Source organism: Gossypium raimondii, chromosome 1, assembly GCF_025698545.1.
Source record: "Gossypium raimondii isolate GPD5lz chromosome 1, ASM2569854v1, whole genome shotgun sequence".
Lineage (NCBI taxonomy): Eukaryota > Viridiplantae > Streptophyta > Magnoliopsida > Malvales > Malvaceae > Gossypium > Gossypium raimondii.
This window is the reverse complement of record NC_068565.1, coordinates 6150859-6167028: the sequence shown is the minus strand read 5'-3', so window position 1 is coordinate 6167028 and position 16170 is coordinate 6150859. Positions and strand designations below refer to the sequence as shown.

Sequence of the window (16170 nt, the reverse complement as noted above, 5' to 3'; positions counted from 1 at the left end):
AAGGCCAAATGTAGAGAGACTTCAATTCACACCCATCCCAGTGACGTATAGGGAATTGTACCAGAACTTATTCGATGCACATGTGGTATCTCCATATTACCTGAAACCAATGCAACCCCCATACCCTAAGTGGTATGACCCAAACGCCCAATGCAAGTATCACGCGGGGACCAATGGGCATTCGATTGAAAACTGCATTGCATTCAAGAAGTTAGTTGAAAAACTTATCAATTTGGGGATTGTAAAGATTGGTGACTCATCAGGACCAAATGTAGTAGAGAATCCGTTGCCCAATCATGACAATAAAGGGGTGAACGCGATAATTGAGAACGGAAGAAAGAGAGTCAAAGCCAACGTAGCCGAGATAAGGACTCCCCTTGAATGGGTTTGGAAACAAATGGTGAAAAGAGGTCTCACCAAGCAAAATTCAATAGAAAGGTCTGAAGGAGCAATGAAGTTTTGTGAGTTCCACGCAAAAGAAGGCCATGACACCCAAAAGTGTACCGAATTCAGAACTATGGTGCAAAGCTTAATGGATAGCAAAGAGTTAGAGTTTTATGAAGAGATTGATGGACTAGAAGAAGGAGAGGTTTATGCTACAGAAGAAGGATCTACGGGGAAAGCCCAAAAAGCTAATTACCCGGTGGTAATTATTTCAAAACCAATGAACAAAGAATCTGGAATACAAATAGCACCAAATGTCATAATCCAAAAACCTGTATCATTTCCCTACAAGGATAGCAAAAAGATTCCTTGGAATTACAACTGCAACGTAACAATCCCAGGAGAAGAGAGCTTGGTAAATGCTTCAGGAGAGGATGAAGGATTCTATACACGAAGTGGAAAACGCTATGATCCGGCAAACGCAAGAGTGGAATCTGGAAAAGGAAAAGCCTTAGCGGTTGAATTGGGAAAAGCAAAGACAGACAAAATTGAGACGCGTATCAATCAGCCGGTAACTGAAAATGAGGCTAATGAATTTCTAAAATTCTTAAAACATAGCGAGTACAGTGTGGTAGAACAATTACATAAGCAACCGACTCGTATCTCGATGCTTGAATTGCTCCTAAGTTCAGAGATACATCGTAATGCGCTGATTAAGGTGCTAAATGAAACTTACGTCGCTGATGATATCTCAGTGAATAAGTTGGACCGTTTGGTTAATAATATCAGTGCCGACAATTTCATTTTCTTTAATGATGATGAAATACCGCCCGGGGGAAGAGGAGCCACCAAAGCCTTACATGTTTCTACTTACTGCGGGAAACATATGTTGTCAAGAGTGCTAATTGATAATGGATCAGCCTTGAATGTTTTACCCCTATCCACCTTAAATAGAGTACCGGTGGACAGCTCTCACATGAAATCATGCCAGAACATAGTGAGAGCATTTGATGGTACCGAAAGAAAGGTGATGGGAAGAATAGAAGTACCTCTCTTGATTGGCCCAAATACGTACGAAGTGGATTTCTTAGTGATGGATATTAAGCCTTCGTATAATTGCTTACTGGGGAGACCATGGATTCATTCAGCAGGGGTGGTGCCTTCATCATTGCACCAGAAGTTGAAATTAGTGACAGAAGGCCGGTTAATTACGATTGACGCTGAGGAAGACATCATTGCATCGGTAACCAGTGACGCACCATATTTGGGAGTGGATGATGATGCGGTCGAATGTTCTTTTCGATCCTTAGAGTTCGTAAATGCAACTTTTGTCACTGAGGGAAAGAAAATCCCAATGCCCAGCATATCTAAAGCCACAAGGATGGGACTACAAATGACAGTTGGGAAAGGAGCTGTGCCTGGAAGAGGACTGGGAAGATGCCTTCAAGGAAGGATAGAGGCACCAGTGGTGAAAGACAAACAAGACCGTTTTGGTTTAGGATTTAAACCAAATGTCAAGCAGAGAAGGAAAGGGTTAGAGAAAAGACAAGATAGGAGGAAGGTGTGTTTGAACGGAAAAGAAGTTGATTGGGAACCTATGGCTTTCCCCCACATATCCCAGACATTCATATCGGGAGGAACCATGTATTCTGGACTGAGGACTCCAAGAAAGAAGACCGCAGAGGAAATGTTAGGAAACTTAAGCATCAATGCCATATTTGAAGAAGAATCTGAAGAATGAAGTACATCAGGCATCTATCCCGTTGAACCTGGGAGTGTTTTAAACAATTGGACTGCAGAAGAAATGCCTGAAGTTTTTAGAGCTTTTCCAGAGTAATATTCAAAACATATTAATTATTCTAAGCCTAGAGAAAATGAAAACTTTTGAGAACTGAAATGGGCTTATATGTGGACATTGTGATTTCAATGAAATATATCTTCACATTTTGAGTATATATTCTTTTAAAATTCTTTTCATTCTTTCATACGAATAGTCATCTTGAATGCTTTTATTCCGAATCATTCTTTATTCATGGTCATACTAAATAAGAATCCTTAAATTCATACATTCCCTATACATTCTTTGATACCTATAACAGGTCCCAAGATATCAATGATATGAGTGACTCTACTATGGACTTAGAAAATCCTTTTGAAAGAGATATGTGTTTAGAGGAATTTCAAGATTTTGAAGATAACACAGATTGCAACCTATATCCGGACTTGTTGAGGATGGTAGAGCAGGAAGAGAAACAGATTCTACCTCACGAGGAGACGATAGAGACAGTGATCCTGGAAGAGGGAAAGGTGGTAAAGATTGGCACGTGCATAGCTGAAGAAGTGAAACAAGACCTCGTTAAATTGCTTCGAGAGTTCAAAGATGTCTTCGCATGGTCATACCAAGATATGCCGGGGTTAAGTACTGACATCGTAGTTCACCGACTTCCTATAAAGGAAGATTACAAACCAGTTCAGCAAAAACTCCGAAGAATGAGGCCTGATGTTGTGTTAAAAATAAAAGAGGAGGTGCAAAAACAATTCGACGCTGGATTCCTGCAGGTGGTCAAATACTCCGAGTGGGTAGCCAATATCGTTCCTGTCCCTAAAAAAGATGGGAAGGTACGAATGTGTGTAGATTATAGAGATTTAAATAAGGCTAGCCCTAAAGATAACTTTCCCTTGCCGCACATCGACGCCTTGGTGGACAACACGGCAGGACATTCGCTGTTTTCTTTCATGGATGGCTTCTCTGGATATAACCAAATTAAAATGCATCTTGAGGATATGAAGAAAACTACATTCATAACCCTATGGGGAACCTTTTGTTATAAGGTGATGCCATTTGGGTTGAAAAATGCAGGGGCAACGTATCAGAGGGCCATGGTAACACTGTTCCATGATATGATGCATAAGGAGTTAGAGGTCTATGTTGATGACATGATTGCAAAATCTAAAACAGAAGAGGAACATGTGCAGGTCCTTAAGAAATTATTGCTTAGGTTAGATCAGGAAAATTGCTTGGGTTCGTGGTCAGTGAGAGAGGAATTGAGATTGATCCTGACAAAGTAAGAGCAATACAAGAATTACCCCCGCCGCGTACTCAAAAAGAGGCTCGAGGTTTTCTAGGAAGGCTGAACTATATTGCTCGGTTCATCTCACAGCTAACTGAGAAATGTGACCCCATATTTCGCCTCCTCAAGAAACATAATCCTGGTGTATGGGATGATGAATGTCAAAAAACTTTTGAAAAAGTCAAACATTACTTATCCAATGCCCCAGTGCTGATGCCACCCTGCCCAGACAAACCGCTCATACTGTATTTGGCAGTATTTGAAAATTCCATGGGATGCGTGCTTGGTCAACATGATGAATCAGGACGAAGGGAAAGAGTAATCTACTATCTCAGTAAGAAGTTCACTGAATGCGAAACAAGATATTCGCCAATCGAGAAATTATGTTGTGCCCTAATCTGGACAACTTGGAGACTAAGACAGTACATGTTGTACCATACGACCTAGTTAATCTCCAAATTAGACCCTCTGAAATACTTAATGGAGTCAACCGCTCTGAATGGAAGAATGGCCCGATGGCAAATTCTTCTATCTGAATTTGACATAGTCTATGTAAACCAGAAGGCGGTCAAAGGGAGTACAATAGCGGAATTCCTAGCAAGTAGGGCTCTGGATGATTATGAGCCATTGAACTTCGATTTCCCAAATGAAGATTTGATGTATATCACAAATGTAGAGAAAGATTTCCAAAAAGGTGGTCCTTGGAAGTTGAGTTTTGACGGAGCTTCAAATGCTATAGGCAACGGAGTTGGGGCAGTACTCGTGTCTTCTAGTGGGGATTATTATCCTTTCACTAGCAAATTGGACTTTGACTGCACAAATAATATGGCTGAGTATGAAGCTTGCATTATAGGCATTCAGGCGACCATAGAGCGGAAAATTAAGGTGCTAGAGGTATACTGGGGACTCGCATTAGTAATTTATCACCAAAGGGAATGGGAAACAAGAGACCAAGTTGGCCGTTATCGAAAATTGGTTATGGAATTGATTGAGGAATTTGATAGTGTCACCTTTAGTTACCTCCCGCGAGATGAAAACCAGATGGCAGATGCTTTGGCCACTTTAGCCTCCATGTTTAAAGTGAACAAATTAGAAGATATGAAGCCTATCCAGATCAACATCTATGAGGCTCCAGCCCATTGTTGCAACATTGACAATGAAGAGGGAAAGGATGATCACCCTTGGTACCATGACATATTACGATATGTGAAGAGTCGTGAGTACCCTGACCATGCGACAGAAAATGATAAGAAGACATTAAGGAGATTAGCCATTGACTATGTCCTAGATGGGGAAATTTTGTATAAAAAGGGAAAAGATCAAGTATTGTTGAGGTGTGTGGATACTGTCGAGGCAAAGGAAATTTCGGAAGAAGTGCATGAAGGTATCTGCGGAACGCATGCCAACGGCTTCACGATGGCCAGACAAATTATGAGATTTGGGTACTATTGGTCCACCATGGAAGGGGATTGCATTACTTATGCCAAAAGGTGCCATAAATGTCAAATTTATAGTGACAAAATGCACGCACCACCTTCACCCCTTCATGTTATGGTTTCTCCATGGCCTTTTTCCATGTGGGGAATGGACGTTATCGGGCCAATATCTCCAAAAGCTTCCAATGGGCATCGTTTTATCTTTGTGGTTATTGATTACTTCACTAAATGGGTGGAGGCTGCTTCATATGCAAATGTCACGAAGTCGCCAGTTAGCAAGTTTCTGAAAAAAGAGATCATATGTCGATATGGGATGCCTGAAATGATCATATCCGATAATGCGATGAACTTAAACAACAACTTAATAGCGGATGTTTGTAGTCAGTTTAAGATCAGACACCACAATTCGTCACCGTACCGTCCAAAAATGAATGGTGCCGTGGAAGCAGCTAACAAGAACATCAAGAAAATTGTAGGAAAAATGACTGAAACCTACAAAGACTGGCACGAGAAATTACCTTTTGCTCTCCTGGCATATCGTACTTCTATTAGGACCTCTACTGGGGCAACACCGTTTTCTTTAGTCTATGGGATGGAAGCAGTTTTACCCATAGAAGTTGAAATTCCTTCCCTCCGAGTATTAGCCGAACTAAAGTTGGATGAGGCTGAATGGATTCAATCTCGATATGACCAGCTAAACTTGGTAGAAGAAAAGAGGTTAAAAGCTATTCGTCATGGTCAGATGTATTAGAAACGAATGATGCGAGCCTATAACAAAAAATTTCGTCCCAGAGAATTTTACAAGGGGGACCTGGTTTTGAAAAAGATCCTTCCTCTACAAAAGGATTTTAGAGGAAAATGGATGCCAAATTAGGAAGGTCCTTATGTGGTAAAAAAGGCATTTTCAGGAGGAGCTTTAATCCTGAGTGAGATGGATGGTAAAAGCCTGCCAAATCCTGTAAATTCAGACTCAGTCAAGAAATATTTCACTTGAAAAAGGGGCATTCAAAAAAAAAAAAAGGGGGGAGAGGCCAAGGTGAAAACCCGCAAAGGGCGCCTTGAGACCAAAGGGGATTTGAGTTGAAAACCTGAAAAAGACGGCTCAAATTTTAAAGAAGCGTGAGGTGAACGGAATAGCCCAAATTTTGATCAGGATCTGAGGCATATGGTAGTCTTACTATACCTGAATCACAAGGAATAGGTGACATCTTGGGGTATCGACAGAATACTGTAGATTCCCTAAACACATATTAAATGGTCTTTAGAAAACTTATGCAGAGAAGCTCGTGCTGCGATATCTGGGGCACCTGTCGTCATCTTATACTTTGAATCTTGGCAAAATTTGTTGTCTTGATTAATGTATTCATTTCAAGCTTTGCTCCCCAGTAAAATTTCATTTTGTCTATTGTCTTATTTCATTTTTATCTTAGCAAAATTTGCTATCTTGATTAACTCATTCATTTCGAGATTTGTTCTCAATAACATTTGTTTGATCGTTGTGGTAATCTTTTCGAAAAACATTTAGAATAACTATTAATGAACTGAATGTTCAAGCAAATGGAGTTTTGCATATTACTCTAGAAATTTCTAAATAATGAAGGAACCTGAAACAAGACTGTTGTTTAAAGCACACCAAATTCAAAGTGTCTAAAAGGGAAAAGTACAAGTCAGGACTATCCTTTCAAATTTTGTTGTCCAAACATTGAACAAAATGACAAGATGTCGTGTTGGTGGCAAAGCTTCAATGAACAAACAAGTGATGTTCACCAAGCAATAAGAAAATGTCTTCTGGGAGAAGAAAACTCTTCATTGAGCATAAACATTTAGTATAACACCTTGGGAATGGGTTAAAGGACCAAAGAGCTTCACATTCTGTATCATTGAATTGTGATAGCAGAGGATCGAGAAAAGGCCAGATCTTTCTACCTTTGGGTTACAGCGGGAGAAAGATGGTTCAAATTTTGCATCCAGTGGATTGAACTTGGAGGTTTACAGTGGGGGCAATTTGATTAAGTGTTTCTTTGGATTTGCCAGTCGAGCAAGAAGGCGTTGTAGCATGTCAGCGATAAACCTTAATAAGCTTTTGCGTGATGATAACCTAAGCATTAAGGAATCACTTTCATGACATTTCGGCATTCATTCAAATGTCATTCATACACGTCTAGTTAGGAGCATTTGATTCATTCTGGTCATCCTAATTACTAGACATAAATAGGTCCATCAAATGGATTATACAGGTCATGTTCCCTAGAGAACAGATCAATGAAGATAGCAGATCTTGCTTTCCTGTACTGAAAGCGAAGCAGATCGAAGAAACCATAGTTTGCAATTTAAAAGATCGAAGCCACAGTGGCGAATCTTACTTCTGGCGATGCAACGGAGCAGATTGAAGCTACAACAGCGAATCTCACTTCCCCGACATTGCAATTTAAAAGATCGAAGCCACAGCGGCGAATCTTACTTCTGGCGACGCAGCGGAGCAGATTGAAGCTACAACAGCGAATCTCACTTCCCCGACATTGCAATTTAAAAGATTGAAGCCACAGCAGCGAATCTTACTTCTGGCGATACAGCGGAGCAGATTGAAGCTACAACAACGAATCTCACTTCCCCGACATTGCAATTTAAAAGGTCGAAGCCACAACGGTAAATCTTACTCTTGGCGATGCAGTGGAGCAGATTGAAGCTACAACAGCGAATCTCACTTCCTCGACATTGCAATTTAAAAGATCGAAGCCACAACGGTGAATCTTATTTTTGGCGATGCAATGGAACAGATTGAAGCTACAACGGCGAACCTCACTTCCCCGACATTGCAATTTAAAAGATCGAAGCCACAACGGCGAATCTTACTTCCAGGCGACGCAGCGGAACAGATTGAAGCCTCAACAGCGAATCTTTTCCTCGGCAAGACTGGGCAAAAATTGGTCTTTCTTAGTCTTTGCTCTGTTATCGTTACACGACAACGAGCAAAGAGGGGCAGCTGTAGAAGCCCAAATTTGCCCGGGCCCTACCAGTAAAACAAATTTCAGCCCAAATGGCCCAGTTACATTACAAAATTAATTGGACCAGCCTAAACACCAACCCACAAGCCCAATTAAAACCTAAACCCGAGGCCCAAATTCGGAGCCCAATTCCCCCCAAAAATCCAACTAGGGTTTCAGAAAATTGAAACCCTAGCCAAACCTAGCGCCACACCCATCCCTCTGCCGTTCGCCTTGTCCCATCGCCACCCACCGTGCCTAGCTTCATCAACACCTGCAAAATGACAGAAAAAGCTGGAGCACGCAACAGATAGTGCAAAGCAATAGAATACAACCAAAAAATACAATGTAAATTGGCTATAAAAGCCAAACAATATCTCTGTACATTTTTTTACAGCGTTTTGAATTCAAAAAAGAAAAAGCAGATCAAAAGGTTGACTCCAGTTTATTCTTCTTTGTTCCTGTGTTCTTATTTACTCTACTCCTATATTTGTTATTTACTTTTCTGCGGTCTTTTAACAAGGAAAATGGAATTAAAAAGGAAAGGAGAAAATACCTTATCGCTTCGACGGGCTGGTGTCGGAACCCCACCCTTGCCGTCGTCGGAGTCAAGCCAAAAGGGGCGTTTCATCCCTTTTCCTTTTGATCTCGCGGTTGAGAAGGCTTAGCCTTCGGGGACGCCGCAAAAAGGGGGAGGCCTAGGGGCCGTTCTCACGCAACTCCGGCCATCGCCATGGAGGCGGAGATGGCGGCCTAAGCTTAAGGGCCAAGAGAGGCGCAGGGAGGAGAGCTTTCGGGCTCTTTGTTTTCTTCTTTTGTTGTTTTTTTATTTTTTTTATTTTTTTTTCTATTTGTTTGTTTAAAATTGAAGTGGAGGCTATCAGATTAGGGTTCTTTTGGCCCTTACATGATGTGTGAAACGACGCCGTTTGGAGTCTGATCAGTGGCTCCAAAACGGCGTCGTATTGAGCTCGACCATGCAAGTGACCCGACCTGTGGAAGGATCAGCGTGTTTTCTTTAAATGGGATATTTGGGCGCGTAGTCCCTCCAACTTTGTAGCGCGTTGCAATTTGGTCCTGTTTCGCTATTTCCTATTTTTCAATTTCTCCTCAGAATTCTGTTTTTGTTCTAATTTGACCCTCTGCTGCATTGCGTTTTGGGGCTTCGGGGTATTTACCATTTTGGTCCCCCCTTTTTTCGCGCATATTACATTTTGATCCTTTATTCTGTTTTATTTTTGATTTCAGCCCTGAGATTTCGTTCCCGTTTTGAATTAGTCCTATTATTATTATTATTATTATTATTATTATTATTATTATTATTATTATTACTATTATTATTATTACCTATTTATTTATATTGATTTTATTTAAACTTCTGGTACATATATATATTTATATATTTTACAACTTATGTACCTATCTATATATCTATATACATATTTTCATTTTCATAAATACATACATATCTATATATAATCTTTATAGTCTAAAATACACCTTTTTTATATTTTTTAAATCCGCATATACATACACATTTTCAATATATTTTTAGTATGTATATAAATTAACGTATTTATTTATATACATATGTATATTTTCATCAGTTTTAACTTTAGTTTGTACATATATACTTTTTCTTTTATTTTACAATATATATATACACTTACTTTTTATATGTATTTCTTTATCTTCGTATTCCATAGTTTTATACACCTATATGTACATATTTTTTTATATATACGCATATTTATTTATTTTATATAAAATATACTTTATATATTTTGTTAATTCATGTATACACATATTTTAGTTCATGTCTATATATATCTTTTATACTTAATTGTATTTGCTATTTATTTATTTCATTTTGTTATTATTTTGAATGAATGATTTAACTTTATTCGTTTTTTATTTTGTTATTTTCTATGTTGTAAGTTTGATCGTTCATATTGATTGCTATTGCTTGCATCGTTCTTATATTTTCATGTTCATTATGATTTTGCCATGCATAAATAATGTAATTTGCTTTCACTATGATTTTGTGCTTTATTTTTACTCGATATAACAAAATTTTTTTTTTTTTGAAAAATGGCATTTCGTGTTTGGATTCAAGAAAATCGTGCCCTAACTTACTGGGTTTCGATTTTCTCGATAAATCTAAATGTACGAATCTTTTTAAACTCAAATTTTAGATGACCTCAGGATTAAAAAAATCACGTCCTAACTTACTGGTCGTGATCTCATTTTTAAATCCAAGATGGCTAAAATATTTTTTAAATAAGCATTTTTCATTCGTGTATCGAGAATTTGAGATATTGTATTCTAACTTACTGGATATGATTCTCTTTCTCGATTAATGTGAAATATATTTCTTTTTCCAAAAATTTTCATTTTAATACAAGGATCGTATTTTTAATTATTTCAAGTTCTCAATTTTCGACATCAAGACATTAGATAATCAACTAGGTACCAATTTCTGGGCGTTACGAGGGTGCTAATCCTTCCTCGTACGTAACCGACTCCCGAACCCGTTTTCTAGATTTCGTAGACCAAAACCGTTGTTTTAATAAAATCAAATTATTTATTAAAAACAACCTCTTTCCAAGGTGACCCAATCACACCTCAAAAAGGATTGGTGGCGACTCCCTTTTTCATTTTCAAAACCCAAGTCGACCCCGTTTTTCAATCAAAAAAATGGTGTCAACAAATAAGATATTAAAAAAAATTATTAACGGACTTCTGACCTAACTAAATTCGACCACCAACCGATTTACCAAATTAAATTGATTCAGTCAATTAATTCAATTTTATATGCTAATGTAAACATGTCATTTATATATTTTTCATTTTCTTTAACGTCATTAATTGGTAGTTTGATTCTCAGAAATGTTTCTTAGATGTCAAACATGTAAAAAAACTACTAATGATTAGTGTTTTTTCTATATATATTTTCTAATTTTGCAAGAAAATCTGGTTTTACAGCTTCATTTTTCTGGGTTATAAAGGAAAATGATATGGCAGATCCTAAATAAACCTCCCAAAACACCTGTTATAGTTTTCTCCATTAAAAACATAACAACTTTTTGGAATCAAATACCTAAAATTGGAATCCCAAATCCAATCTCTTACAAACAATTTAAATAATTTTCTCCTGTTTTCCTTTCATTACACTCAAAGTTACAAGCTTTTGGTGTCTTTTAAGACAATTTTCAAGCCAAAAAAAGAGAAAAAAAACAGACATTAATGAGGATGATTACGCTAAGTTTCGCCTTCCATTCATTAAATTTACCTCTTATAATATCTTCTCTTACAGCCCTTGGTATTGCTATTGTCTTATTATCCTGCATTGTTGGAGCCTGCATCATTGCTACCTCGTTCGTCTTCATATTCATCTATGTCATCTGCGAATGTCTCAGTTGGCCGATATTCGAAAAGTTGTTTTCCGATATTCTAAGGAGAGGGATTCATCGAGTCCGGACCGCGACTTACCGTGCCATAGTCGTTAACTACGTGCAACCATTGGATATGCTTGAAGGTTTCCCAGAGAGCATAAATGGGAGATTGTTGTTGAGGCAACAGGCCTTGGAGAAACTATTGCCACCGATGGCTTATGGGGTGGATAAACATGCATTGAAATCGAGCGAGTGCCCGATTTGCTTGGACGATTATGTGGTTGGTGAATCGTGCAGGGTTTTCCCTGATTGTAAACATATGTTTCATTTGAGTTGCATTGATCATTGGCTCAAGAATCATCTAACATGCCCTGTTTGTCGGAAATGCATTTAAGATGCATAAAAACTTTAAATGTATTGATCATTAAAAAGACAGACACAAGTGTATATTTAAAACCATGAATCAGTTTGATGTTTCAAGTTGATGTCTATTTTCCAAGTTTTTTCATGTATTCGAATTTTGAAGGATCATAACTGCAATCTCGAATACCTGTGGCTGAATATGCATCGGATATAAATACCGGTTTCATGATACATAACTGTTTAGATTACATTAGACTTTGGAAACTTACAATACAACAGACGAGTTTACAGAATTATTTCGGAAACAGAACACAGGAACATTTCCATGGTAAGTACAAGTAGTAGTAACACAAGCTGTCACCACTAGGGGCTAGATTTCAACGGTGATTGATCCTCTGAATCGATTGGAAGTTTGTCATATGTCACTGATTCACGGAACCGCTTTGGAAGGAAACAACGACCGCTGAGGCGCTGTTGGAAGTATATGATTGCAGCAAAGAACAGGCCCAACATAGGAATAATGATGTCCCAAGCGGTTGAGTAGTAATCTGCAGTAGGATCTGCATAAATGTACGAGTCGTTCATATCAACATAGTTGTGTACCCTGTAGAGATCATATCCATGAGGGACCATGCGAACAAGGGTGATTCCGATATAAAAGAACCGAGAAAGAGCTGGTTCTCTCGAGTTCAAGAACATGTTGAAGATGATTTGGGGGAAAAGAAAGGCATCAAGGATCAAACCAGCATATGCTCTTGAACTTCCTAAAATGGTCTGCTCTATGTAGTATGACGAATGCTGTCTTGCGGTGCCAGTGATTAAACCTCCGGCTATGTATACAGGAAGGCATACATAGAGCCCCCTCTTTTCCGCAATCCACAAGGCCTCGTTCTTTTCCTCAGAACATCTAGCAGTCCATGAGAGCATCAGAAGACGGAAATGCATCAGAAAAGCCACCATTGTGACTGCTCTAATGACCACCTCGTTCATTTCTAGCCATGTTCCGCTTCTTGCCCAGACAGTTCGTTCACTATCTTGATTGAACATTGCTTCGAGATTTAGAACCAAAGGGATCAAGTGTCCCAGGGCTAGGATGACAAGCATTAGAAATGAAACCGAAGGACAAACAGCAGGGTGCCTCCTCACATGAAAGATTTGAAGTACTACAAAGACAATTGCTAGAGTGTTGGATATGACAGACATGATCATCTCGAAATCCATTCTCCAAAATGATTCCATTGCCCAGCTACCATAATAAGCTCGTCCTGAAAACTCCAAAGTTTCGAAGTGCAGATGATCGGTTTTGGCACGCGTGCTCTCGATACTTCCCTTGATTTTACTTCCTTTCCTATCTGAGTCCAATGGAGGAAAATGAACATTTACAAGGATATCGCAGTCCGTTGATCCATTGGGTGACCTCAAATGTCTGCAGCCAACCATGCACAGATGACCTGTTTCAGCATCATAAACCCCTTCAGCAGAAATTCGGATTTCTAAATATCCATTTGAAGATTGGTTAAATGGATCGAGGCCATGATCCAATTTCAAACTATTTAGCTCAATTCTCATCTCATAGCTGATATTAAGCAAGCTACCACTGGCAATAGACTCAACACCAGCACTTTTAGGTCTTGAGCTTGAGGATGGTATTAGAAGGGGAAACCTCTGATGAGGTTGATCGCCGACTGCAAGAGGCTTGGAAGAACCCCATCCGATACTTCTCTTTTGATATTTGATTGACATGCTAAAAGCCATGTCTTGAGAATAGCCATCTAGGTACTCTCCAGTACTGTTCCTATTTCTACTCTTCTTTGGGCATGACTTATTCACTTTGTCAGTTTCCATGTACTCGTACTTCAAGCCTTGAAGTTGAAATTGCCCCCGGTTATTGTCAGTATTCCGGAACATGATCCTATCGAAGAAACCAGATTGATTCTTGTGCTTGTCACTCCAAATTTCACCCACAACAGTACTTGTATTTCTGAAAGATAGGATTGCAGGGAATCTTACGCTCAACCTTGTTGTGCAGTCTCCAACATGAGACTTCTCCAAGGAGATGCTCGATGCATCTTCGATCCGGCAAGCAATGATACAAAGCCGGTTCTGCTTTGCATCCCAAGATCCTTCTCCAATTAAAGAAGTACTGAAATTGGAAGAAGCATAATACCTCGTATAGGCATCATCCTGAAACTCTATCAGAAACCTCAAGCTTAGCTTATCATCCGAGCACTGGATCATCCTCAAATGCATGAACCGAGGCAAATATCCAATACCATCACTAAAGGGACTGCAACTCTTTGAAGAATCACAACCACTTGCATACTCCAATTCAAAAGCAGTTTGTCTATAGAACATATCACAAACAGTTATAGTCCTTGACACGCCGAGGGATGCCTTTTTTGGGACATCAGTTCCCCCTGGGCACCCTTGACTAAACTGTTTCCGGACCTTGGCGTATTTGTAACTCCCTTGAGGAAACATCAACACCGAAATTGGCTCAAAGTAATTCGGTTCATCGGCAGGATTCAAGCTATCCATGGTTCCAGTGATCAGAGTATTGATATCACTAGAGATCTTGACATTATTGAACTTAACAACAGCTGCAAGATGAAGCACATTACCTTCTTTGGAGTAAGTGTAGCCTGATCCCACCATGCAAAGCTTCCCGGTCGTTCTGGACCAGAAGCCATGTAAACCGAACTCCAGAGCTCCGCGACTACTCGAATCACTTGAATACGAATGGTAGTATTCCCTACCATTGGAGAAACTTCGTTCATAGTAATACGAGGTTTCGAAGATCAAGTTTCCTTCCACCTTATAGACATCCTCAGCATTTGTTGTATAAACGTGGTGAGTTTCGAAAACGAGAACTTTCGACGCAGGTCCATAGTAATACCCATCGGAGCTACGGTTCAGGACATTATCCCCACCACTGTAGTAACCATTTTGACGTCCAGGAAATGGTGAGATGTTGAACTCCTCATCAACTGGTTTTGATTCATGAACAACTGAATCACAGTGAAGCCCATAATCAGACTCAGTTGCAGTGACAGAGTCTACATTAAGACACATGAAAAAGATGATAAATAGCAAGGAAGTACAAAAAATCAAAAGCTTAGATGAAGTAGAGAATATGGAACAATCCATTATAACAAGGCTTGAATTTTTTTTAAACAAGATTGGAATGAAGAACTCAGTGCAAAGCAGGAAATGAGTTTTAAGAATATATAATCATACAGCTCTCACTTCTTGTGCCAATAGTATGGTCCTTACTATTTAGTAGGAAGTTTCCAAGTTCTAGAGCTTGGAAAAAAATGGCATCCGAAGACTTTGAGTCAATCCTTTATAATTTGTAAAATATTAAATTGAAAATTTTAGCATTTTTGAAGGTTAAAAACCAAACATATAATTCCATGTTTGGTTTGATTCCTCATACAAGAATAAATGTATATATTCAATACATGTAAAATGGGAGCAATAAAAGAAAAACAAAAACCCTCATATATTCAACTGGTTAATTAGTAGTGCCCTTAACTAAGGTTTGGTTAGGTGAGTCTCGTTTATTTGTTTCATTCAGCAGCAAAAGTCTTCTGGGACCCTTACATTAATCGTTTCTATGGAGTGTTTACTCTGCTTAGTCTTGGATGGAACCAATGAAAGCATAGCTAAATGGTTAATGTCATTAATTATCTTTGAAAATTAATGGGTTTTGTGGAATTTAGATAGGTAAGGAAAAAAAATATGTGCCGGGTGATTCACCCAAATCTGAAGATTCACTTAAAAAGTAACAGAATTTTTTTGTAAGAATTAGGTTTGAAAAATGAGTTTAGAAAAAAAAGAGTCATTTAGAAAATGGGTTGGGTCTCGAGCAAGATTTTTTTGGTTAGCCCTAATTTGACAAAAATTCTGCTGTTGTTTGTTGTTATTTACTGTTATGTTTTTGTTTTGCTACCACTTTGTTATTATATTACTACTATTTTGTTATTATTTTTTAGATATTGTATAACTCTTATTTTATTGTTAATTTTGCTACTATTTTAGAAGTATTTGTTTGTTAAGTGGTAATTATGTTAGTGTTATTTAAATATAAAATTTTTTTATATATATTTTCAACTTGTTACGAAATATTTATTTTAATGTTTTTAGTCTATTTGATTTATTATATTTTTTAAAATTTATATTTATATAAAAATAATTAAAAAATTAATACAGGCGGACCAAGTCGAGTTCAAATTAACTATTTTTTATCCAGATTAAACTTAGATAAAATTTTAAACCTATTCTTTAAGTCGAACTCAGACCTAAAAAATAACTTAATTTTTTTGCTGACCCGACCCATGATAACTCTAAACCAAATCCTGCCATATCAAATACGTTAAAGAAAAATTTAGAGTTCCCTTGAGTACGAAATAAAAACATTAAAAAAATCAAAATTTATATAAAAATTAGAAAATATATGATTATGATATGAAAACAAAGAATGGCCACTCGGAAAACAGATAATGGAGCTAAGGGGTGGGTCCAAGCTAAATTTTGG

At 38.2% G+C, this 16170-nt stretch overlaps 3 protein-coding genes across 3 annotated transcripts; 2 read left to right on the top strand and 1 right to left on the bottom strand.

The window, feature by feature from the left end:
- The first annotated feature begins 109 nt into the window (after nt 1-109).
- On the top strand, nt 110-2125 carry LOC128031926 (uncharacterized). Its single transcript, XM_052631309.1, has one exon. The coding sequence runs from the start codon at nt 110-112 to the stop codon at nt 2123-2125; it is 2016 nt and encodes a 671-aa protein (XP_052487269.1).
- Nucleotides 2126-10940: 8815 nt separating this feature from the next.
- Nucleotides 10941-11699, top strand: LOC128041246 (putative RING-H2 finger protein ATL19). Its single transcript, XM_052630860.1, has one exon. The coding sequence runs from the start codon at nt 11122-11124 to the stop codon at nt 11662-11664; it is 543 nt and encodes a 180-aa protein (XP_052486820.1). The 5' UTR covers nt 10941-11121; the 3' UTR covers nt 11665-11699.
- Nucleotides 11700-11996: 297 nt separating this feature from the next.
- LOC105779099 (uncharacterized) lies at nt 11997-14780 on the bottom strand. Its single transcript, XM_012602851.2, has one exon. The coding sequence runs from the start codon at nt 14778-14780 to the stop codon at nt 11997-11999; it is 2784 nt and encodes a 927-aa protein (XP_012458305.1).
- Nucleotides 14781-16170: the final 1390 nt, after the last annotated feature.